Source organism: Octopus sinensis, linkage group LG1 (genome assembly GCF_006345805.1).
Source record: "Octopus sinensis linkage group LG1, ASM634580v1, whole genome shotgun sequence".
Taxonomy (NCBI): Eukaryota; Metazoa; Mollusca; class Cephalopoda; order Octopoda; family Octopodidae; genus Octopus; species Octopus sinensis.
Genome location: NC_042997.1, coordinates 59,306,266 through 59,331,946, shown reverse-complemented (window position 1 = coordinate 59,331,946; position 25,681 = coordinate 59,306,266). Strand labels below are relative to the sequence as shown.

The following is a 25,681-nucleotide window of genomic DNA, read 5'->3' as shown; positions in this document are numbered from 1 at the left end:
TCCTCGGTGAGACCTAAAGTTCGAAGGTCGTGCTTCACCACCTCGTCCCAGGTTTTCCTGGGTCTACCTCTTCCACAGGTTCCCTCAACCGCTAGGGTGTGGCACTTTTTCACACAGGCCATCTAGGTAAAATAAACTATTGACTAGATTTACTGAGCCTTGCATGGATCAGACAGAATTTGTTGTGGCAGGTTTTTCTTATGGTCATAGGAGCCTCCCTTTCACCAACCCTCACCTGTTTCCAAGCAAGCTAATATTTCATTATGAAAGACAAGAAATGAACATTACTTGTATGACAATGATGCTCATTTACAATCATTAAATAATGTCACGACAAAAGTAAACAGAAACACACACACAGACATCATCATCATTTAACATCCGTTCTCCATGCTGGCATGGGTTAGATAGTTTGACAGGTGTTAGCCAGATGGAGACCTGCACAGGCTCCACTTGTCTGTTTTGGCAAGCTTTCTATGGCTGGATGCCCTTCTTAATGCCAACTACTTTGCAGAATGTACTGGATGCATTTATGTGGCACTGGAAGGCAGCGAGCTGGCAGAATCGTTAGCACGCCAGGCAAAATGCTTAGCAGTATTTCGTCTGCTGTTACGTTCTGAATTCAAATTCCGCCGAGGTCGACTTTGCCTTTTATCCTTTCGGGGTTGATTAAATAAGTACCAGTTACACACTGGGTCAATATAATCAACTTAATCTCTTTGTCTGTCCTTGTTAGTCCCCTCTATGTTTAGCCCCTTGTGGGCAATAAAGAAATATTTATGTGGCACTGACTTGGGCACTTTTACATTCCTTTCATATCAATGAAACAAATCAGCATCATCTTGACATTGGACTTCACTTGATGTGCTTTTGGGGGCATGGTGATATTGAATGCTTCCATTGACTTGATTGCTGCTTTGTTTCCAGGTCGTAGCCATAGCAGCAACTTTCGTCATGAGTGATGACCTTCAAAAAAGGTCCAGATCAACTTCCAATGTTCTTTCAGTTCATGACATGCATTCAGTTGTGACTGCTTTTGATCTTCCGTGAGCAAGCAAAGCATAAATTTTGCTGCAACTCTTCATTTGCTATTCCTTGCTCAAAATTCATTGACAGGAGCTCCAGGACACACCAGTCATATCAACAAGTTTGTCAATTGCTCGGCGATGGTCCTCCGAGATCACTTCATGAATTTCTATGATGTTTTCATTCATTCAGGAGGTCAACAGTTTCCCTGAACGAGGTTAGCCTTCTAGCAACAAGGGACTATTCCTAAAGCGTGAAAACCACTCATAGACTTGTTTTGCTTGTGGCAGTGTCCTTGTAAGCTGTCTGAAGCATGATAACTGTTTTCCCCAAAAGAAAAAATTTCATGGAAGCATGCTGTTCCTTTACCTCAGCCAAAATTCGACAAACAGGGGAGAAGCACTGCAAAACAAAGACACACCATGTGGCAGTACAACTATACCCGACACCACCGGTCAGCAGACTGATGCCTGAGGGTTACATCAAGTGGCTTCTAGTGACAAAAGCATGAACTACAATAGGCTTGTCCCACAGAGAACGTTCCTGGTTACTTTTGGGTACCCACTCATATGTGTGTGTGTGTGTGTGACGGGCTTTCAGTTTCCATCTACCAAATGCTTTCACAAGGTGTTGTGCAGTGGGACTGAATCCAAGACCACATGGTTGGGAAGTAAGCTTCTTAATCACACAGCCACACCTGTGCCTAGTATCGTTTTCATTTCTGATTAGACTTTTGCTTTTGCTAAATTAAATTTTAGGCAATGTTTCCATGTTTGGACTGATATTGTTACAAATTAACTGTCAACATACAGCTCTCACAGAGTTCTGAACTTTACTGTCATGGTGTGAAGAACTGTAAGTGTGAAAGGAATGAGAACTAAGCCCTGATGGACACCTAATTGCATGTTAAATTTCTCACTGAGCTCATTTTTTAATCGACAATAAACCTTTACATTGCTTGCATGGCTCTCAGAAGCCATTTATTCATTTAACTCAGACTACAAAGTATAGTACCATCCCAAAGACCTTCTTTACTTCAACAAAAGCAATATATAATGTTTTTTTCTTAATTAAAGGCTTCTGTGGTTGAGGAGAAGATGGTATCAGTAGCTCCAGTTCATCCAAGCAAGTTCTCTCCCTGTAACCTCCATCAGTTTATTGTCTTTCTAATTTACTTTCTTCTTCCCAATACATTTTTGTTATTTCTTGCACTATGTGATTGACTATGCAAGTAACTAGCACATGTTCTACTTTGCCAGATGTTTTCATAATCTCAGTATCTATCTCTGATAACCCTGTTGCTTTCCCTGCTTTCATATGCTTAATAGCCTAATCTTATGATATTTGTCAAAGATAAAATATTTCTTCTAGAATGGAAGAGTTTGCATATCTGGATCATTGCATGAATAACATTTATTGTTTATATACAATAACAGAGAAAAGTAAACATCTTGAGAGTTATAGCATCCAGAGTGTCAACTATTAATAGAGTTATACCAGTGTTAGGACATGGTTAATTTCCCCATAAAAACACCTAATATTTAATGGAGCTGTGCACCTAGTTGTAAATGAGGAATAGATGGAGAAGAATATTGGAAATAGTTAGAGTTTAGAGAATTAAATTCATACAGAGTCAATGAAAAAATAAAAGAATGGCTAGAAAATTATCTTAAGTCCTTAATATTAGCAGTAAATAAATTTTTAAAAAGCACTTATTTATAAGCAGGACTTCAGATATATAGGACTCAGAGATCATGGCCTATGAAAAAATATTTCATGAATGGTAATGATAATTTATACACAAACTATCAACAACTCTTGAATGAAGAGAAACAAAAACAAAAAGAAAAAAAGAAAATCATGGAACAAATAAGACCTCAATCACAAAGATAAAATTTTGGGGATTATTTAGAAATAAAAATATGTCAAAGTACAGAAGTCCAGCTAAATATAACTACTGTGAACCTTAAAAAAAAAAGATACATTTTATAAATTTTAGTCACTAAATCATTAATATTAAGAATGACAAATAAGTTCCTATAGCATGTTTGTATGAATTTAATTTACCTAACCAGGGCTAATGTGGAGGCACATGGCCTAGTGGTTAGAGTAGCGGACTCGCGGTCAAGGGATCGCGGGTTCGAATCTCAGACCGGACGATGTGTATGTTTATGAGCATAACACCTACGCTCCACATGGCTCCGGCAGAATGTAATGGCGAAACTTCTGTTGACTCTTTCGCCACAACTTTCTCTCACTCTTTCCTCCTGCATCTTGCAGCTCACCTGCGACGGACCGGCATCCCGTCCAGGTGGGGAGCCTATACGTCAAAAAACCAGGAAACCGGCTCTTATGAGCCAAGCATGGCTCGAGAAGGAACAAACAAACAAAACCAGGGCCATGCTATGCCTCTACCCAACCAAATGAAAAAATACACAGGTAGGTTAATGACTTTGCCTAGAGTAAACAATGATTATTGCATAAATTTGTAGTCAGTAGCCAAGCTAGCTAAACATCTGCCCATAGTCTAAATGTTACAAAAACCTCACACATTTAAAAAGACAAGATGTAAGTCATATGTTAAACTGTATAATTTTATAAACAAGAAAAAAAATGTAATTCAGCAATGATAGAGAAACTAAGAAGGATCAAAGGAGATGAAAATCTTGATGTGGTGATGTGAGTTGAACTATTTCTTTTGTTTCTTCTTTTCAGCTTCCTCTTCTTTCTCTTTCTCAATTTCTGCAATGTATCTTTCTATCTCTGATGACTCCATCATCTGAAAAAAAATAAATAAATAAATAAAACAATAGCAACATTGATATTAAGACTCTACCACAAGAGCAAATGGCCATCACTTAGTCACTGCATTTATTTCTTCTAATGTGTTTGTGTATAGTGTTTTTCAATTATATACAAATATGGTATATAGTAAAAAAAAAAACAAAAAAAACAGCTATATACTGTATTTCATAGAGTTTAATGATGTAGATAAAGAGAATAGAAAGAGGATCTGACAAGTATTAGACAACTATCGGGCGGCAGGGTTAAAATTGATATCCTGTCAACAGTTTTGAGATGTGCCCACATCAAAGACACTTAGCTTTCCACATCCCAATCTATTTAACTGCAAGTAACTACTATGGAATGGTATATAATTCATCAGTCTATGCAGGAAAAGTACTATGAAATTGACAAGATTTTACAGAGATGCAACAATGGCTTCAATTTAGTCATGGAAAAAGTTACCAGTGATAGACGGACATCCTCTCCAAATGAAGATGTATATCTGTTTAATGCTATACTATGAAACAGAGATGTTTAGTAAAGAAAGTACAAGTTTATGCAGGCAAGGCCTTTTTACTATGTAGTTGAGAGCATAGAGTCATAGAGTTATAGACAACTGTATTGATGAGAGCTTTTAACCTTTTCATTACTAATCTGCCTGTAAATACCGGAGAATTTTTTTTTGGCATATGTTACCAACCTACCCCAAAACCCCAAAATAACCAATACATATTTAAATAATTTCAGTGCAAATCTCATTCATGAAAACACATCATTTCACTATGTAAACAACTGAGTTACAGTATCTGACATTATTTAGCATTGTATCTGAATTTTGGAAGATTTTTTCCACATTTTTTCTACATCCATTTTCTGAAAACTTTTGATACTGAAAAAAAAAAAAAATAGACATCAGTCTCATACTGTCAAGGAGTAAATCACAATTTGAAGGATTTTCAACAGAAGATGTGGAAAAATGAAGCAAAATGGCAAACACAAAACAACATGGTGTGTGATTAGGATTCAGAACAAGATACCTGTTTCTGTCCCTCTGTCACACTTTAACCTTCATCATCTGACACAAGATCACCTCCCTTCTCAAAGGTTCTTATACCTCCTCTATAGCAAGACACCTGTTTCTATCTCTTTGTCTCTGTCAGACTCTAACCTTTCAACATCTGACACAAGATCACCTCCTCTAATGCCTTCTCCCCTCTCAAAGGTTCTTTGTCTTGCAAGTTACTTGGTAATCCTGTCAGTACTGGTGTCACATAAAAAGCATCCAGTCCACACTATAAAGTGGTTGGCATTTGGAAGGACATCCAGCTGTAAAAACTATGCCAAAACTGACCTCACCTGTGCTGGTGCCACATAAAAAGCACTCCATCCACTCTGTGGGGTGGTTGGTGTTAGGAAGGGCATCCAGCTGTAAAACCAGGTCAAAACAGACAGAATTTTGGTGCAGTATTCTACTTGGTTAGCTCCTGTCACATCATTCAACCCATGCTAGCATGGAAGCCAGGTGTTAAACAATGATGATGATATTTTGATTTCCAAGAGGGAAACCAGCATTCCCAAAATAATTCTGATAACAACAAAGAAAATGGATTTGTACTTAAAAAGAGAAAGAGTTTGAAAAGTGTTTTTCTTCATGATTTTTCAGAAGAGGCTGGACCTAGTCAGTCTTTCTTAGGTAATAAAACCATTAAACTATTTTTTTTTTACTTTTTCTTCTTAATTTGTTTGAAGCAATTACTACAGAAACAAATCATTATGCCAAATATAAACAAAGAGAGAAAAAAGATAGTTTGCAGCTTTCCACATACTTGGACAAAATCTGAGCAATTTTTGCAATTAATACAGGGAACATGTGGAAGGGGTAGACCCAGGAAGACATGGGATGTAGTGGTGAGAAAGGATCTACAGATGTTAGGACTTATGGAGGGGATGACAGGGGACCGAGACTCCTGGCAGTTTGCTGTGCTTGAAAAGACACAACATGTGGTAACTATAGAGATATTGCTCTACTATCAGCTGCTGGCAAGGTTCTGGCAAATATTCTTCTAACCAGCCTGAATGGGTGTCTCATAAATGATGTCCTATCTTAATCTCAATGTGGCTTCCGATCTGGTAGAGGGACAATAGATATGATTTTCACAGCAAGACAGATGCAGGAGAAGTGCTATGAGCAGAATATGGATCTTGTCCAGATATTCATTGATTTAAGGAAGGCCTTTGATACAGTAAATAGGGCCTTTCTATGGAAAATACTTGGCAAACTTGGATGTACGGATCATTTTGTATCTATAATTAAATCATTTCATGATTGGATGGAAGCTTGGGTCAATGTTGGTGGTGGTATAGCGGGACCCATTCCAGTAGAGAATGGTGTCAAGCAGGGTGACGTCCTTACCCCTACACTCTTTTCTTTGTATTTTGCTGCTGCTTTTACTCATGCTTTTGCTAAGGTTAGCTTTCTGGGAATATATGTCAGATATTGATCTTCTGGCTGCCTCTTTAATCTGCACCGATTTGCTGCCAATTCAAAAGTTCTCCAGTCTCTTATTCGTGACCTCCTTTATGCAAATGACTGTGACTTAGTCACTCATACAGTGGATGACATGCAAATACTTATGAATCGTATTTCTGCTTCTTGAAAGGCATTTGGACTCGGCATTAGCCTGGACAAAACTGTTGTAACGTTCCAGCCTGCACCAGGAAATCCATATGTGGAACCAGCTATCTTCGTTGAAGGAACAATTCTGAAAGTGGTAGACAAGTTTGTCTACCTGGGCAGCACACTCAGCTGTTCTTGCTCCCTGGATAACGAAATATCTTTCAAGCTGCAGAGAGTAACTGATTCCTTCCGGTCTCTTCAGTCTCATGTCTGGTCCTAGCATGGCATCACAAGGCAAACAAAAATTGCTGTGTACCGTGCACGTGTACTCACATCACTCCTTTACTCATGTAAGACATGGACCCTTTACAAATGCCATGTAAGGGTCCTTGGAATGTTGGCTGGACCTTAAAAACTCCAGACACACAGGTACGGAAGACAGCTGATAGCTTGAATATTGAGGCGATGGTGCACAAGCACCAGTTACGTTGGACTGGACACCTTATTTGAATGAAGGATAGCAGGATCTCTAAACAGATGGTATATGGGGAACTTGTGAATGGAAAGAGACCGCAGCAGAAACCAAGGCTGTGATTTAAGGACTGTGTCAAGTCCTCATTAAAGGCCTGTGATATGCAGGAGACTGACTGGGAGAACAATGCCTATCATCGCCACAGATGGAGGAGGCAGGTTAAGGAAGGGGTTGACACTTTGAGAGAGCACGTAATCAGCATGAAGAACTTAAGTATGCAGCTTGAAAGCGCACTGCTGGCGTAGTGAATGGGGAAAGCTTGGTCTGCGATGTTTGCAGTCATGTATGCTTGTCAAGAGCAGGGCTCATTAGCCACCGACAGAGCCACAAATGCAAAATATAAGTTACTCCTAGAGTGTGCAATGTTCCTGAAGGTCAGCAATGTTCTTGCTTGGTCATGAGTGGATGGCCATCATATATATATATGTATACATGTATATATGCGATAGAGTACTTAAACTCAAGCTAGTTTTGAAGAACGGTATAGCTATAATTATCTCTGCCCGTGCCCCACAAGCGGGCCTACCAAATGAACAGAAGGATCACTTTTTTTGCAGGCTACCTCAAAGATGAGTGACAATGATCTCATCTTTGTGGCTGGAGATTTTAATGGGCATGTTGGACAACAACCTGGTATCTTCCATGGTGTACAGGGCGGCCATGGAGTTGGTACCAGAAATAAAGAGGGAACTGGGCTCCTGGAGTTTTGCGATGCAAATAACCTATTGATCTGCAACACCAATTTCAGGAAACCAGCTAGATACCTGATAACCTATCAATCAGGTGACTCTGCTAGCTAGATTGATTTCATTCTCACCAGACAGCGGGATGCATGGTTTCTCTTAAATACAAAGACCCTCCTTGGTGAAGAATGTACCCACCAACATAGAATAGTTATTAGTGATTTTAGACTCAAGGCCAGAAGGATGCCAAAAAGCAGACCGATCTGGAAAAGAAGGAGATGGAAGCTTAAGAACCTTTCACATTGTCAGAGATTTAGGGATATCCTTACTGAGAAATTTGATGATAGGGAGGAGGAGCTACACTCCTTTGGCATAGAAGACAGCTGGGAATTCCAATGAGAGAGCTTGCTGAGTACCACAGACCAAGTCTGTGGCTGGTGCAAAGTCCCTTGCAGACCTAGGGTAACATGGTGGTGGAACAGGGCCATTAGAACAAAGAAACAGGATTGGAAGGCCTGGAAAATTGGAGGTAGCAGGAGAATGTATCAGATTCTCCTGTTAGGAGACAGGTATATATAGCCAAGGGAGTAGCAGAAAAGGAGTTTGCCAATGTTCAGCAACATGAGGACTAAAGAACTGAAGTATTTTGGATTGCAAGATAGTGTGTGAGAGAAAAACCGTGATGTCATAGGAGAGAAATGTGTCCACATGGATGATGGTGCTCTTGCATTTAATGATTCTGCAAAGAAAGAGGCTTGGAGATGCCATTATGAAAAACTGCTGAATGTGGAAAATGAATGGGAAGAGGAGAGTCTGCCAAAGGTTGACCCAATTGAGGGACTAACCACTTGAATAGACAGTACTCTGGTAGATAAAGCAATTAAGGATATGAAGACAGGGAAAGCACCTGGCTCATCAGAAATCACCGCTGAGATGCTTAAAATATCGGGCGGTGTGGGTTATGGTCTTGCCACCCGCATTGTAAACCAGGTAGTTCATGATGGAGTCATATCCAATGACTGGCATAGCAGCACTATAGTCAACTGCTACAAAGGTAAAGGTGATGCTTTAGATAGAAATAACTACAGGGGTGATTAAAGTTACAGAGAGGATCATAGCCCAACTAATTAGGGAAAGAGTTAGCCTAGATGAGATACAATTTGGTTTTGTGCCAGGCAGAAGCACAACTGATTCTATATTTCTGGTAAGGCAACTGTAGGAGAAATATCTAGCCAAAGATAAACCTCTGTACTTGGTTTTTGTTGACATGAAGAAAGCTTTTGACAGGGTCCCCCGATTCCTTATCTGGTGGTTAATGTAGAAACTGGGAATAGATGAGTGGTTGGTAAGAGCTGTACAAGCCCTGTACAGGGATACTGTCAGTAAGGTGAGTGTTGACAACAAGTATAGTGAAGGATTTCGAGTAGAAGTAGGGTTTCACCAAGGATCAGTCCTCAGCCCCCTCTTATTCATTATAGTCCTCCAGGCAATAGCAGAGGAATTCAAGACAGGCTGCCCCTGGGAGCTCCTCTATGCTGATGACCTTGCTCTAATTGCTGAGTCACTGCCAGAATTAGAGACAAAGTTTAAGGTTTGGAAGCAAGGTCTAGAATCAAAGGGCTTTAGGGTTAGCCTAGCAAAAACTGAAGTCTTAGTAAGTAGGAAGGCTGTCAAACCACAAACCCCTTCAGGTAGATGGCCCTGCTCGACCTGTAGAAAAGGTGTGGGTAGAAACTCCATACGATGTACCCAGTGTAAGCTATGGACACATAAAAGGTGCAGCAATAACAAAGGAAGGTTAATCAGGAAGATAGTTTTTGTGTGTGGCAGATGCACAGGGGCAATAAACACTGGAGATGTACAGAAAACAGATTCCATCACACCTTCCGCTACCTAGGCAATCAAGTCTGTAGTGGGGGTGGTTGCTTTGAGAGTGTAGCAGCTAGACTAAGAATAACCTGGGAAACTAATGGCTTCTCGCTCAGGATAAAAAGTAGACTGTATGATGCATGTGTGCAAACTACTGAGGACATGCATAGGCTTGAAAAAAATGAAGCTAGTATGATCCGCTGGATGTGTAATGTCAGTGTGCATACATGATAATGTGTAAGTACCCTGAGAGAAAAGTTGGGCATAAGAAACATCATATGTAGTGTGCAAGAGAGATGATTGTGCTGGTATGGTCATGTGTTACGTATGGATGAGGACAGCTGTGTGAGGAATTACCACTCCCTATCTGTGGAAGGAACCTGTGGAAGAGGTAGACCCAGGAAGACATGCGATGAGGTGGTGAAGCATGACCTTTGAATATTTGGCCTCACAGAGGCCATGTCAAGAGACCAAGACCTTTGGAGATATGCTGTGATTGAGAAGACCCAGCAACTAAAGTGAGATTGCAGCCATGCATGTCCAGCCTAGTTAAAAGTACCCCTGATGCGTTGGGCAATATGATATGCTTGAGAACACCTGTTGAGTCAAGTAAAACCAATATCATAGCTGTGGCCAGTGCCCCCTGACTGGCTCCCATGCTGGTGGAACGTAAAAAGCACCACCTGAAAGTGGATGATGCCAGTACAACCTTACTGGACTATTACGGAATGCCCAGCTCTCTCATGTATCCATGTTTAAAATTTCAGCCCAATCAGATGAACAATACTTGAGTTACAAGCACAAAAACAGACAAACAGAACGGATTTTATATATTAGACATATATGTACGTATGTATATATATGTATATGTATATATACACACACTTATATACAAGTATATATATATATATACACACACACTTATATACAAGTATGTATATATATATATGTATGTATGTATATATATATATATATATATATATATATATATATATATAAATATACTTATATACATGTGTCGTCTTCCCTTCTCTGGATCTTTCTTTTTCCTATGTTTCTGACAAAGAGCTCCGCTCGAAGCGTAAAACCCTCCTTCTTCCCTTCCTTCCTGAGCGTCCAATAATACTATATTTGTTCCACGTCCTCGCATTGTTGTGCTTTCTCTTTGTGTTTTCATGTTTGGATTAACTTTATATACAAGTATATATATATACATACACACACATATATATATATAAATACACACACACATATATACATATTTATAGATATAAATATATATATACATATATGTATATAGATATGTTTATATACTTATACAGACACACACACACATATATATATATTCACCTCTTCCCCATCCTTAATAATATAAATAAAATTAAATAATAAGGGTAGAAATTGATATTAATCAATTAAAACCAGTGGCTTAGTATATTTCAAAAAGTCCGAAGATTAAAAATTGTATTACATACAAAATTTAGAGGAATGACCACTAAAGTGGACACCCTTTATGCTAAACATAGATGTCAAATCGCCATTACCACGAAGAATATGTTCTTCATGATAATGGCGATTTGACGTCTATGCTTAGCATAAAGGGTATCCACTTTAGTGGTCATTCCTCTAAATTTTGTATGTATATATATACATATATAGATATATATGTACATATATGTATATATAGAGATAAGAGGCAAATCTATTTTCTATCTGCTTATGGGTAGTGTAGATGGGCTGAAACAAATGAGCTATTACTTGGTTGGTAGACTGGGTAATAAATAGTGGTAATACCCGGTTTGGTATATAATAAACATGAGTATTGTCAATGCATTTATACTATATACAAAATCAGGTGGGGCTGAAAAATTATGTGGCCATCTGCAGTTTCGAGCAGAAGTAGCAACACAGTTGAGGGTAAGTTTTGTGTGCAAAAAAACAACTGCAGGGAGAAAAGCTAAAGCCTGCCAGAGGGGTATCCCTCTGAATTCAGCTGACCTCCATAAATTAGGAAAAATCAAGGGTTGTGAAAGGCAGTTGCTGTGAATGTCTTCATCAAAAAAAGTAAGCTCCCAGTGGATGGTCAGTTGAAACAAATTTCTAGCATGCATTCTACAAGGATGCATTGTGTAGAGTGGAGTGCTTTAATGTATCAATAAATAAAAAAAAGTTAGGGTTGTTTTATGAAACCAGTCTAAATTCACGATTATATTAGAATTTAACTGAAACACATAAGGGACATATGTTGATTAGAAATATAGTAATGAAAGAGTTAATGAAGGGCAGTGAGATACACAGCTTGTGATTTTATGATCTGAAAAAATTATACAGGACTTCTTGTGTATAAATGATGAGTCACTTTAATGTTGAGGATAGTAATATAAATGGGCCATGGATGGCCAGTTTAGTAGAATTCCTGACAATCAACTAAATGTTTCCTTGGTCAAAATGTGAAGTTCTCAACAAATAACTAACCAAGTAATGACTACAGTGTGGTATATTTCATTATTAAAATCAAATTTTCTCAAAACAACTTGTCCGACTGTCTTATTTTGTGGCATTATTTCAAGCCAGCCGGCTTTTTTTGCGCAAACTGCACGTGCATTTTCCTCGTGTACGTGTGACTACAGTGTGGTATATTTCATTATTGAAATCTACAACAGCATTGTAAAATTCTCAAACAGGGTCCATATCAAATCCTCCCATGGATTTTACATAGAGAGGAATAAGATCCTGCAAGCTGACTAGTAATAGAAATACTTCTTCGAGACAATGTTCTCTACAACTAGACAGGTCATGATATTCACTACCATAATGGTTTCATGGTACTAACCAGATTTTTCAGTAGACATAAGTATACATTCAACAAAGTCTCTATGATGTTTGATCAGTAACTCCAGTTAGAAATTCTATCTCTAGCCCAGAAGACTGTAGAAATAAGCCAAAATTCCTTCACTCAAATTTGAATTTAGTAACAGTTAATTAAACAATACAACTGGCACCGTAGCAATTAACTGGTCTTAACCTGGAATTTAATTTTAGCTACATTGATTAAAATTGAAAGTGTTAAGTGCTTCCTTCAGTGAAACATAATTTTTACAAATGAAGTAAGGTCCTGAATGTGAATAGTGTGATATCTTAATAATGTTGGTCACCATTAAAAGAATACTGGGCAGTTGAACTGGAGATGTTACCACTGACTTGTCAATAGAAAATATGAATTGAAGACATTATAGTTATTTGATCAGTGAATTGAACTAAGAATATAACAACTGATTGATCTAATGAGATTATCAACAGTGGATTAGTGAAATACCAATCTGAGGGAATTTATATTAGTTAGAAGAAGAGGTGATAATACCTATGATCTATGAAGGTCCTTACAAAGCGATAATACCAAGACAAAACTGTCTGGCCAGTGGATTACTGAAATGAAGTATTACACTGAAAAAAAAGTTATCTGGTGACATTCAAAGGTGCTAACTGCTGGTAGCTCTAGTGCTATCCTAGAACTATCACCCTCCTACAAAATGAAATATATAAACAACTTACCATAAGTAGACTGTCTCTTCGCATTACTGCCAATTCTACATTCTTTCCACCTGACTGGACAACTTCTAGTAAAGCACGAAGAGCTAATTTTATACATTCTTCATCTTTTTCGGCCAACTCATCAGTGTATCCTTTCTTTAGATATTCTCGTACCGTCTTTGCACTTCTGCCAATGGCATTAGCCTAGAAGGAAGAAATACATAATGGTCATAATGAATACTGCTGCTACTGGGTTTTTTCATATCGTTTTAACTAACTACAGAAACCATATTAACATCATTATTGGTTTCAAATTTTGGCACAAGGCCAGCAGGTTTGGGGGAAGAGGCAAATTGATTAAATCAATCCCAAAAGGATGAAAGGCAAAGTTGACTGGGCAGTATTTGAACACAGAACATAAAGATGGATGAAATGCTGCTAAGCATTTTGCCCGGTATGCTAACAATTCTGCCAGCTCACCCTCTTTAACCATACCAACATCATTATTAACACCTACAAACAATAATAAAACGAAAACAAATTATTCCAACATTTTTATTATTGCAATCCATTTTAGTAAATTAATAATTCTCTACAACTCATTTTGTAAAATCAATAACCATCCAGAATCTCATCTTTTAATATAATCCAGTGGAGCAAATGTAACATTTGATACTGTTGGAAATATTCCTTAGTTTTCATTTGTAATAAATGTAGTGTTATAGCCCTTATGCTTGTGGCATATTGCATAAAACATATTCTGGAATATTTTAGCCAGTGTTCTATTTTCATGATCCTTTTAGATTTATACACAGAGGAATTAATAACATTGGCATAATTACTCTCCCTAGACACAACACAAAAGAGACAGTAGTCTTTGTGTGTGGCAGATGTGCAGGTACAATAAACACTAAGAATGTACAGATAATAGACTTCCTCAAATGTCTGGGAGAGGAATTAGAAGTAATAGATAACTTTGTTATCTAGACGACCAAGTTAGCAGAGGATGATGATGCTCTGAGAGCATAGTTGCTAGAATAAGAACAAACTGGGCAAAGTTCAGAGAGCTACAACCTTTGTTGGTAAGAAAGGGCCTCTCCCTCAGAGTGAAAGGCAAATTGTATGACACCTGTGCACACAGCAGTGAAACATGGACTGTGACTGCAGAGGACATGCGATTGCCTGAAAGAAACAAAACTAGCATGCTGTGCTGGATGTGCAATGTCAGTGTGCATGTACAACAGAGTGTAAGTGTTTTAAGAGAAGAATTGGGTATGAGGCATCAGATGTTGAGTGCAAGAGAGAAGACTGTACTGGTATGATCATAAGATGCATATGGATGAGGACAACTGCATAAGGAAGTGCTGATCTCTAATTGTGGAGGGAACCTGTGGAAGTGCGTGACCCAGGAAGACATGCAACAAAGTGGTAAGAAATGATCTTCAGACATTGAGCTTCACAGAGATAACAAGGGACTGGACTCTAGTAATTTTCAGTGCTTGAGAAGACATGGCAAGTTAAGTAAAGTATGGCCATTCATATATACAAGCATTCCTTTATAGCTATGTCACTCCTACCATCACATGATTTGTCCACTGTCATTATTTCCCCTGCAACTCATTTTCTCAATACCCCACAGTCCACCACCCATGATCACCACCTGCTGCAGGCCACTCATGTGCCTATCTACACATTTTCCATGCCTTCACATATCTACCTTAATCACCTCCCAGCCACTCCAAATTCTCTCACCATCACTTGCTACAGACACCTCTTCCCCATCCTTAAACATCTCTCCTCACACTCTTGTGGAACAACCCTCTCTGTGCCCTCTGTACCACTTCTCCTCCCCCACTGTACCCTGTGGGTAAGTCCTGATGCATTTCCAACATCATTTCTTTCTCACTCTGACTGTTTCTCTATCTTTCTCTCTAACATGATCCCTCCTTTTTTTCTCCCTACTAGGATAGCCAGATATCACCTCTATAGTAAGACACTTATCCCTATCCTATCTCTAACCTGGCACAAAGCCATTTCCCTCGGTTCTATTCCTTCTCCCAGCTGAGAGATTTTCAACTTGGTGACCCTACTGGTGTTGGTGCTACATAAAAAGCATCAGTACTGGTAGCATATAGAAGCATCTAGTATACTCTGTGAAGTAGCTGGTTTTAGGTAGGTCATCCAGCCATAGAAACCATACCAAAGCAGACAATGGAGCCTGATGCAGCTCTCTAGCTTGACAGTTCCTGTCAAATTATCCAACCCATGACAGTATGAAAAACAGATGTTAAATGATGATAGTAATGACAATGACTTAATTTAGGTGGTGATCCACAGGTTGGGAACTTCTTATTCAATTAGATGTTTTACTACTCAGTGAAACAGCAAAATCTCCATTGGTAATATTGACTTTCAACTGGGGACAAGATGTTTTAGGCCTTATGACATAGGACAAGATGTCCTTCCAAAAGTAAAGGGTAATCACAGAAAGAATTTTGATCAAACATCTCTACAATCAGTATTTGCCATGTCATAATAGCATGTTAGAATGGAGAGTTGATTAGGGCTTTTCAAAAACAAATGGATTAAATGCACTGGATTACAAAGTAAATGAAATAAAAAAAACCTACTTACTTTCCATTCATGATATGTTCCTGAAGGATCAGTCTGATAGAGACGGGGTGTGCCATCATAATCAAATCCAACAATTAGAGCAGACAAGCCAAATGGACGACGGCCATTACTCTGAGTATATTTCTGGTAATATAAGACAAAGAGAAATTAGAAAACTAAATAATTTCAAGCAAATCTAACTTAAATATTCAAGATGCAGGGAAAAAAAAGATCTAGAGGTTTAAAACAGAAATTTTAAGATTACTGGTCAGATGAACAACAAATGTAGATATAGGAATGTACAACATTTACAAATGAATTTATTAATTCAGTGTAAGAATTTGGTTTAGTTCTGAATAATTTGAAATTATTTAAATAATTTACATCAGTCAAATCAATAAACAGAGAAGGTGAGGCCTGGCAAGTAAAGCAGATGCCATTTCAAGAAGAATTCTCAAAGTAGTTTATCATGAGCCACTTTGATTTACTGAATACTCTGATGGATCATTTGATATGAAATAAAACAAGTTCAGCTAAACATCAAATAATGCAACCTAAAATAAGTAAATGCATAAATACATACTGACAAAATCCCAATGCTTAATACTGCTTAAAGATGAAGATGATTTTCAAGTATGTTTGGTGGCTACAATGTCATCTATTTTTGGAGGAGTTCACACTAAAGTACATTTTAACAAAGTTTCTATTCTTTGATTTAATGTAGAGACGTGAAGAAAATCCACATCCCAAAAATACGTAGATGCAAAGGAAAGAAGGATCTTGAATGCATGACCTATAATATCAAGATAGGGCTTTTGAGGAATGAAGAACTATTGTAGGGAACTATTCCTCTTGAACTGGTCCTGAAATTTTGTTGATTTTTATGAATGGGTTGCTCATCAGGACATTCTCTTGCACCACCTCTAGAAAATAGCACTGAAACTTTTGCTTCAGCTTCTATAAATGCAAAACAATTTCTTATAGGATATTTTGAGATTGTTCAATAACTTAGATTTGGAAAGTGAATATAATATACCACTTCTGTCTCCCAACACTCCAAAAGATTCAACTTCTCAAGGAATTATTTGATTTTGCTTCCATATGTTATAAGACTTTCATCTAACCTTGCGAAGAGAAGTTTAAATTATCTAATTCTCCAAAAATGTCAGCTAAATATGTAACCTTCAAAGAAGACTCTAATAAATGTCTTTGAAGTTCTTTTTAGAGTCTACAAGAACATATTTAACTCCTCTCTTAACTTAAGAATCATTGTCAAAACATTTCCAGTGGGAAGCCACAGTACTAAAGTATAGAAGGGTAAAAGTATACTAGCCTCATAACTCAGCAGACTTTTAGAGAGCCATTTATTTATAGCTGAATATTTGACAAAATTATCCACCTAAACGATCCCTTTCAATACAACATTATATACATTTAGTACAATGCATGGCCTAGTTGTTTGGGTGTTGCACTCATGAACTTGTGCATTGTGTTCCTGAGCAAAACACTCCATCTTAAGTTGCTCTGCAATCACTTCAATATTTGATATATGGCACACTGTGCACCTGTACAAGCAATGTCAATTTGATGGCAGAAGTGAGCTTATGTGTAGTACAAACATCTGATTACTATAAACAAATCGTCTGTAAAGGTTGTTCAGCAAGAAAATGCAGAACCATCTTTCTCTTAATGAGAGACTACCATTAATACAACATTCAAGTCACTCAATAATGTCATAGCAGCCAAACATTTTGTATGTATAAAGCAATGCACTTTTTCATCATCGTTTGTAATCTTGATTTTAAGCTAAGCATGTGTGTGTGTAACAGTAGGTATTAATGCATGATTGAGAAAGATGTTCTAGAGAAAAGTTAAATAGTTATGTTTAGTGACAAACTAACAAAGGAAATACTCTGCAGACATAAATGTAAATATCCCCATTAAGTACTAGTGCTTAACTCTGATTTCATGGCATGAAACCAAGACAGGACACTCACTGTTACAGCTGAGCAAACTGGGACAATGTTAAAAAATGTGGTTTTACAACAGAAAATACATAAGAAATCATTTGTGCAAGATATTTTGAAGTCACTAACATGAGCAGATAATCTAATATCTTGTTCACTTGACTGTCATACCTCTATTTGCATGGCTGTTAAAAAGTATTTCATTCAGAAAACATTTGGGTCATAGTGAGGAATACAGCAAGTATGATAAAAAGAAAGGCTGATAATCCACTAAGTAGTGGAAATAGAAATAGCTGCAGTGAGTTTGTAAAGGGAAAGATAAAAGTCTACTGACCTGTTTGAGTTGAGCTATAAATCTTGTAATATATTCTACAGTAACAGGATCTTCAACAGTCAAACGATGGCTTTGGCATTCCACTCGAGCACGGTTTATTAATATTCTAGCATCAGCTGTCAAACCTATATTCAAGCACAAATCAAAAATATAAAAGTTAGTAATCTAGGATGTAAAATGAAAAATAAAGATAAAGCAGTGCAAGGTATTAATTATTATTTTGTTTTTTGATAGATGGATGGGTAGGTGGATTAATGGTTGAATATAAAGCATTTTTCATACAACACAGTTAGGCAAGGTTGTATGGTTGAGAAATTCACTTCCCAACCACATGCCTTTTGGGTTCAGTCCTATCACTTAGCACCATGAGCAAGAGTTATTACTATCACTGTAGATTAAACAAAGTCCTGTGAATGGATTTAGTAGATGTGCATGTGTGTGTATATGCATACTTGTGTCTCCTTGTCATGACATCACATTAGTTGTAAATGAACATCAGTCATACAAATTGAGTCTTTTAGTGCTGATCTTCTGCCTCAATAAATTCTGTCCGACCCATGTGAGTGTGGAAAAGTGGACATTAAAATAATCAGAAGGTCATCATAAGTATATGCTAAAATGATTATTTTCATTCTTTATACTATTATAAAGGGAAATATGAAGAAAAAGGCCTTAATAATAGCGTGATCAAATTGATGTGGAAAAAATCTAGAAATGAAATCTATCAGATAAGCAAAATATAATATCCTTATCATCATTTTACAACTACTTTCCTTGCTAGAATGCATTGGACAGGCTCTTATGGTCCCCGCCAACTCCTATAAGCTGCTGTCCCCACTCTCTCCTGCATATCTCTACCTTCCCCAACTTATGCATCATTGGTCATCCACCCTTCAACCCTATCCAATTTTTACAGCCAATGCCTATTTCGCATCCCATCTCTCATCTTTTGCTCTTCCATCCACCCACATTCCTATTTCCTCAGTCCCCACTCACTTTGTACCTTGAAGGGCCACTTTGATACCTCATTACCACTATTTTTATTTTGTCTTTTTGCAACTCTTTCTGATCATTTTCATCTTCTCTTCTAAATGTACGTAGCCATATCGCTCCCCCACAACAAGAACCTGCTCTTTCCTATTCCCTTCTACTTGAAGGGTTATCTACTTTAAACCTCTCATTTTCTAGTATAAAGCTGACTCCCTCCACAGGATTTGCAAGCTGCATCATGACATCACTACAGTCAGTGGCATGAAAAAGCTAGCCAGTACACATTGTAAAATGTTTGGCATTAGTAATGCCATTCAACCATAAAAACTGTGGCACAATGCAGTCCTTAGACTCATCAGATCCTGTCAAACTGTCTCACTCATGCCAGCATGGAACATGGATGTTAAATGACGATCAGGATATATATATATATATGTGTGTGTGTGTGTGTATATATATATGCATACACACACACACACACACAGTGTGAGGGGTATTTGAGGACATTTTGTTTTTAGTTCATTACACCTTCAAATTATCTAATGTATCATTTTTTTTTTCAGATAACCCTTTCAAGATATCATGCTAACTCAAAACATGAAAATACATGCAGTCATAGTTGCTATACATGCAAACTAGTGATTTAGAAATTAGCAACTTTCTAAATGTTGCAAGATCATTTGTACACAAAGTTTAATTGGAGGAATGTGATGGTAATGTTTCACCTATAACAAAGAGAAAAAAAACATTTACAATGCTCAGACACTAAAAGGACACCGGAATTTATACCACATGTTCAAAACATTATCAATGAGGTCCATTGCCAAAGAACTTCGGGTGTTAGAGTGGACTATCAGAACTGTGGTACATCATGATATTCAATAGAAGTCCTATGTAATGAGGAAAGGCCAATTTGTATCTGCAAAGACACAGACAAACTGTCTCATCTGTTCAATATGGTTACTTAGCAAAGTGAAAAACCCTCATAAACAAAGCATGCTTTGGTTTTTCTTTGACAAAAAAAAAACTTTGACCAGGTTCAAAAGTCTAACAGAAGAAATGACAGGTGGTTATGTGCAGATCCTTCTGAAGTACCTAGAGTGATGCACACAAAATTTCCAGCAACTGTGATGGTTTTAGGAGTGGTGTGTAGCAAAGGTCATGTGATGCCTCCCACTTTTTTCCACAGGATCTTAGAATTAATGCTGCTGGATACACTGAGGTACTACAAAACTGTTATCAAGCCATGGATTGATGAAGTATGCAATAGAAAGCCATATGTGTTTCAACAAGACTCAGCACCTTCTCACAAAGCCTTAGTCACCCAAGAATGGTTGTCAGACAATCTTTACAATTATGTAACACCTAATATGTGGCCTCCCAACTCAGCAGATTTGAACCCCATGGACTACTACATGTGGAGTGCTGTTGAAAGGGAGACTAATGGTCATCCTCATAATACCATAGCTTCACTGAAGGCTGCCATTATCCAGGTGATGTCCAAAATGAATAAGGACCATACAGTGTCAGCATGCCAGTGGTTTCGGTCCTGCATTGAAGCAGTCATCAAAGCTGAAGGCGGTTTCATAGAATAATTTGCTTAAAAAATCATTATCAAGACTAATTGCACAAATGTTTATTCAAATACATATTCATTTATGCTGAAATATAGTTGTTTTATTGTATACCAAAACTGTCCTCAAATACTCCTTGCACCCTGTATAGATATCTAAGATGGGATTCTTTCAGTTTCTGTCTGCCAAATCTACACACATGGCTTTGGCCAGCCTGGTGCTCTAGTAGATGACATTTCCCCAAGGCGTTACATAGTGGGACTAAACCTGAAACTATGTGGTTGAGAAGCATACTTCTTACCACACAGACATGTCTGCACCTAAAGAATATTTAATAAGTATAGAAGAATAAGTATTACTGAATATTTCAAAATAGGAAAATTGGATACAAATATGATTTTAAAAGGATACATAAAAATAATTCCAAATTTCAGCACAAAGCATACAAATACTGGTGGAGAAGTGTAGACAATTTTGCTATAATTTCAATGACTTCAGAAGATTTAAAGGCAGTCAGGATCAGTAGAATGTTTACTCAGAACATAAAAAGATTTTAAATACTGTAACACATTCATTTAACCCTACATCCTACTGTTTCTGGCAGAATAATAATGTTCCAGCATTCATTTTTCTCTACATATCTTGAACCTGTGTTTAATGTATCTTTTTTAAAGTTTAACATTCTTAACTCTGATCTAATTATTACTTGACAGGTTTCTTTCAATTTATATCTACAATGAGTAATTTCTACCATATACTTGTAGTACTGTTTCACCCAGTTTTATCATCCATTTACATGTGTCTCCATGTACATTTATCATGCCTTTGACTATATTGCATAACTAAAAGACACTAAAAAATTTTATTCCTGCAAATTGTTTGATCTGACAAAGTCAGCAGCTTATATTAGAATGAATTCTTCAAGAATTTTTTGAATTCCACAAGATACATACTGTAATTTATGGTCATCAGATTGTGATTCTCAATATATAATTTGTATAAACTGCTACGCTAGGACAGGCAACAAGTCATTTTATCAATCAATTTGCAATCATTTTGTTTTTTTCGTTAGGAGAATAGTAACTATAATTTGGATGTTGGTAATATCAGTATATTTTTAAGCAGACACTAATTTCTATTTACAGAAGATTTTTAAAAATCCATCTGTATAGCTATAGGTTGGACAGCTGGACAAATTCAGATATTTGCATGCAAAGTTACATTTAGAATCAAAGTGTGCTTAACTTATTGGTTTAAGTCAATTGAAATATGTTTTGAGTAATAACACTTAATATTAATAGTCAACCAGTTTCTGAAGTTGTCATTTCATAACTTATAATTACATAAATGATTAAAATACTAGACAAGATTTACAGAAATTGGGTGGTCATGAAGTCAAACCAAATCACAAACATTAAATTATATCTCTTTTCAGTTTGCTTGACTGAAAATAAAAATGGCCCCATAATTCATTCAAATAATAAATTCTTTAACAATTTATACTGAAATACCCAGCTTTTCAAAGTTAATATTACTCATTCTAACAAGTTAAAATAGATATAAGATTATCGTTTATAACCTGCAAATGCCATAGCAACATGTTCATCAAGTAGTGCTATTTTCCTAAGGGTTCTCTCCTCTTGTAGTTTAGCAACAGCTTTTTTTTCAACACCTAGCACAACTATGTTCTTTCCTGTGACACCAACCTATAAAAAAAGACAAAAATTAGATAAAAGATTAACTAATTTCTGAAGATATTTAATAAAATATAATAAATTATAATTCGATAAAGCATATATTTTTTTATTTGAAGGTTTAAAATCACAAAAAGGTTAAGAATAATATCTCATTCTACAGTAACATTGAATAAGGAAGTGAAACAGAAGCAGGGAGTAGAGATTCAAATTTGTGAAATTCTTATGATCTGAAATCTATGATCAAATTTTACTTTTTTCTCTCTGAGTAAGATAAATATTTGCCAGTTAAATTTAAGAGTCTAGTAAATTGGTTTTATGCAAAAAGTACTGTTTTATAAAAAGATATCTTTTTTCTATCTTAACAAAGAGGAATTATCAATTTCTCTTACTTTCCTTATCTTCACATCATAATTACAATTATTTGTTTTTTCTTTTGTGTCTTACTTGGATATACAATTACCATGCTGACAGAAATTTACCTGGGTCACTAACACTGGATTTATCATTATCAAAATAAGAGGTGCACTAGAAACAGGTAATAAAGCAACAAATCTGGCAGATATTTTATAGGTGGTATCATGTGTTTATAAGTCCAAACTAGTATAAATTTCTTTCCTTCAGTGCTTTTTTTCATAAAGTGATGTTGGTGTAATTATGGACTCAATTTCTTCCATTTTATCTATTTACTCTTTTACCTGCTATATCAACAAGTTATACCCATACACAAACACTACACTATTTGTACTGCCCTGTGTACCTTCATCCTTTCAACATGCAGCTTCAATTGCTCCTACTATAACTATACATCTATCATGAACAGAAACCATCAAAACATCTTTAATGGGACTTGATCGCATTTAGCAGCATCAAAACAGAAACTAAAACGAAATTAAAAGCACCATATTTTACTGTATTCATGATTATACAGTTAAAACACATACATCATACAGGCTACACAGAACCAATCCTTTTTTTTTCCTGGTAACTCCTCTACATTCTTCACACAACCAAGAAGGCACCATAAATAACAGCTTTTTTTTTAATGGCTTATCAGACTCTAAAATGTGTTGTGGAGTTTGTAGAGTGGATACACAGTAAAGATGATGAGAGGCGAAGAGGTGGAGGCATTAAGGGTATTCAAATGGAGATAGTACACAGCTTGTTATTTCAGAGCAGATGTAGTTCTAATAAGAGAAGAGACAATGCATCTATGAAATAGTGGTTGGTGTGTTAATTACTGCCAATCTGACAAGCAGCTTTTAATCAGATATCTCTTCTTAGGCTAAAAAGATTAAGTTTTTTTGTTTTTTTTATAAAATCTTCGAACATAAGACAGAAAACTTGTTTAATAGTTTCCAGCTGCTTTGCACTGTTAGAGAATTCTTGCTGCCATTAAGATCGACTCAGAAAGGTACAATCAGACTAATATTTCTATATGTATATCGACTAATGTAACAAATAAATTAATCAGATATAATCAACAATTACTTGCTGGAGAGAACTGTCTCAAAAACTCTTGAATTCTTGGCAGTAGAAAAAAAAAAACAGAATATGATAGGTAGGCAAATGTGAAACAACCTTTCTAACATTACCTAGAGTATTAGGTTGCTATGATTGAACCCCACGTCAATCCTGATCGAGTAAAACATGATCAAAGGTGTTCCAGTCGTGACCATTTTGTCTAAAATTACGCTAATATATCCCTCCTTACGATAGAATGTGATCCGAGGCAGATTTGGCTGCAATTTTTAATAGTTCCAGCACCCGTGTAGAGAGTCCCTCGTTGACTTCACAAGTACAGGACGAGAAAGCACTTTAGGAAACCAAAAGTTTGAACTTTTTCCCTTTTTGTGCAGGCCGTAGGCTGTACAAATAAAAGGCCATACATATATGTGCAATAAGTTTATAGAGATACACTTGTTTCAATACTTTGAAAACGTACTCAATGATATTAAAACGACATTAGGCAATGCACCAAGCATCCACTTTTCGTTAATATATAGAAATGACAGAGAAGGAATTGCTTTGTAGTAATAAGAATCGTCTCTCGTATAGTCAAAATCCAACTGGGCTTGATTTTACCTTTCATTTTTGTTTTTACTTATGATATAAGTAATGTACACCGGTACAACTGACTTTATTTTCTTCCCTGCAATAACTGATCATGTACCTATTTAAAAAGAAATCAATCTGCACAGGCTACTTTTATAATACAATCTAATTAAATAATACCATAATTTAGGCTGTAACTAGAAGTTTCATATAAAAAAAAGTATTCAGCTCAAATAGTTGCGATAATTGTCTTAAAATAATACAGATGTGCCTAACATTGTTTTTACTCTATGAATTGACATGATGACAAAGCAAGAAAAAAAATCGTCTCACCGCCGTGGAACCTTTTTTCACCGCTTCATGTGCATAATCAACCTGAAATAAGTGTCCATCAGGCGAAAAGACAGTGATTGCACGATCATAACGAGAAGTCATGTTTATTAATCAACAATGTAAGGTGAATTTTCTCTTTGTTTTACAATATTTTTCGAAGTATTAGTTTCCAGTTACAATATCAAATGTGCTAAATACAGCGTACCGCCATTAACAATAGTTTCGCAGTTAATATTAATAGACCTCTTTTGTCACAGAATAAAATTTCCTCGAAATATTTATCATTTATACACTAACAATTAACGAAAAATATTAATTTTAAATATAACTAACATTATAAATTAAAAATGAAAATGCTATTTTCTTTTTTTTTTCTTTTGTAATCCGTAGTGTTGCTACAGTGGAAACTGTTCACCGTGACTCAGCGAAGTCAAACGTAGATGAGTTTTCTTTGATGCTAGATGAAAATCTGTTTTAAATTTCACTAATTCCGGGCAACAGCAGAAATATGAAATATAGTTTAAATTTAGATTTTTATAGGGTTAAATTCCTAAGAGTTATTGTTTAGATGTTTTGCAATGACTCATTCAGGACACAATTTTCTTTTCATAATGGAAGCAAATTGGATTGGAAGATAAATTAAAAATTGTTACTATGCCACGAGGAACCTTATATATAATCCTTTGTTTTAATATTATGTTTACAATAAAATCTCTTCTAAACTAAAATTGTTTCTCTTCATATTTTACATCCTTTTTCTTTTATTAAGTTGGTGCTTCAACACTTGGAATTGTAACGGTTTTTGAACTTAAATAAATTTTTTTCGCCATTCTCAACTGACGTTGGAGATGTTATTTAAATAAATTTGAATCATTTTCATCTCATAAAAATAGTTTACAATATAGTAGCAACCATTTATTCGAAAAATTTGCTGCTAAAGAAAAAACTTTTTAAACTTTATTTATTTGTTATTGAACCTGCATCCTAGTATATTGCTGAGATTCCTATTTTCTTTCAGATATCCGATTCAACGTGTATATCGAGATAAAATAACACGACAGGTTAGCCTCCCTGTA

The 25,681-nt window shown here is 36.3% G+C and overlaps 1 protein-coding gene across 1 annotated transcript; it reads right to left on the bottom strand.

Annotated features, from left to right (window-relative positions):
* Positions 1 to 3,599: 3,599 nt before the first annotated feature.
* Positions 3,600 to 24,838, bottom strand: LOC115216099 (proteasome subunit alpha type-7). Its single transcript, XM_029785345.2, has 6 exons — positions 24,606 to 24,838; positions 22,103 to 22,229; positions 17,960 to 18,084; positions 15,680 to 15,802; positions 13,067 to 13,249; positions 3,600 to 3,805 (listed from the first exon to the last, which is right to left on the bottom strand). The coding sequence occupies exons 1-6, from the start codon at positions 24,705 to 24,707 to the stop codon at positions 3,716 to 3,718; spliced, it is 750 nt and encodes a 249-aa protein (XP_029641205.1). The 5' UTR covers positions 24,708 to 24,838; the 3' UTR covers positions 3,600 to 3,715.
* Between the last annotated feature and the right edge of the window lie 843 nt (positions 24,839 to 25,681).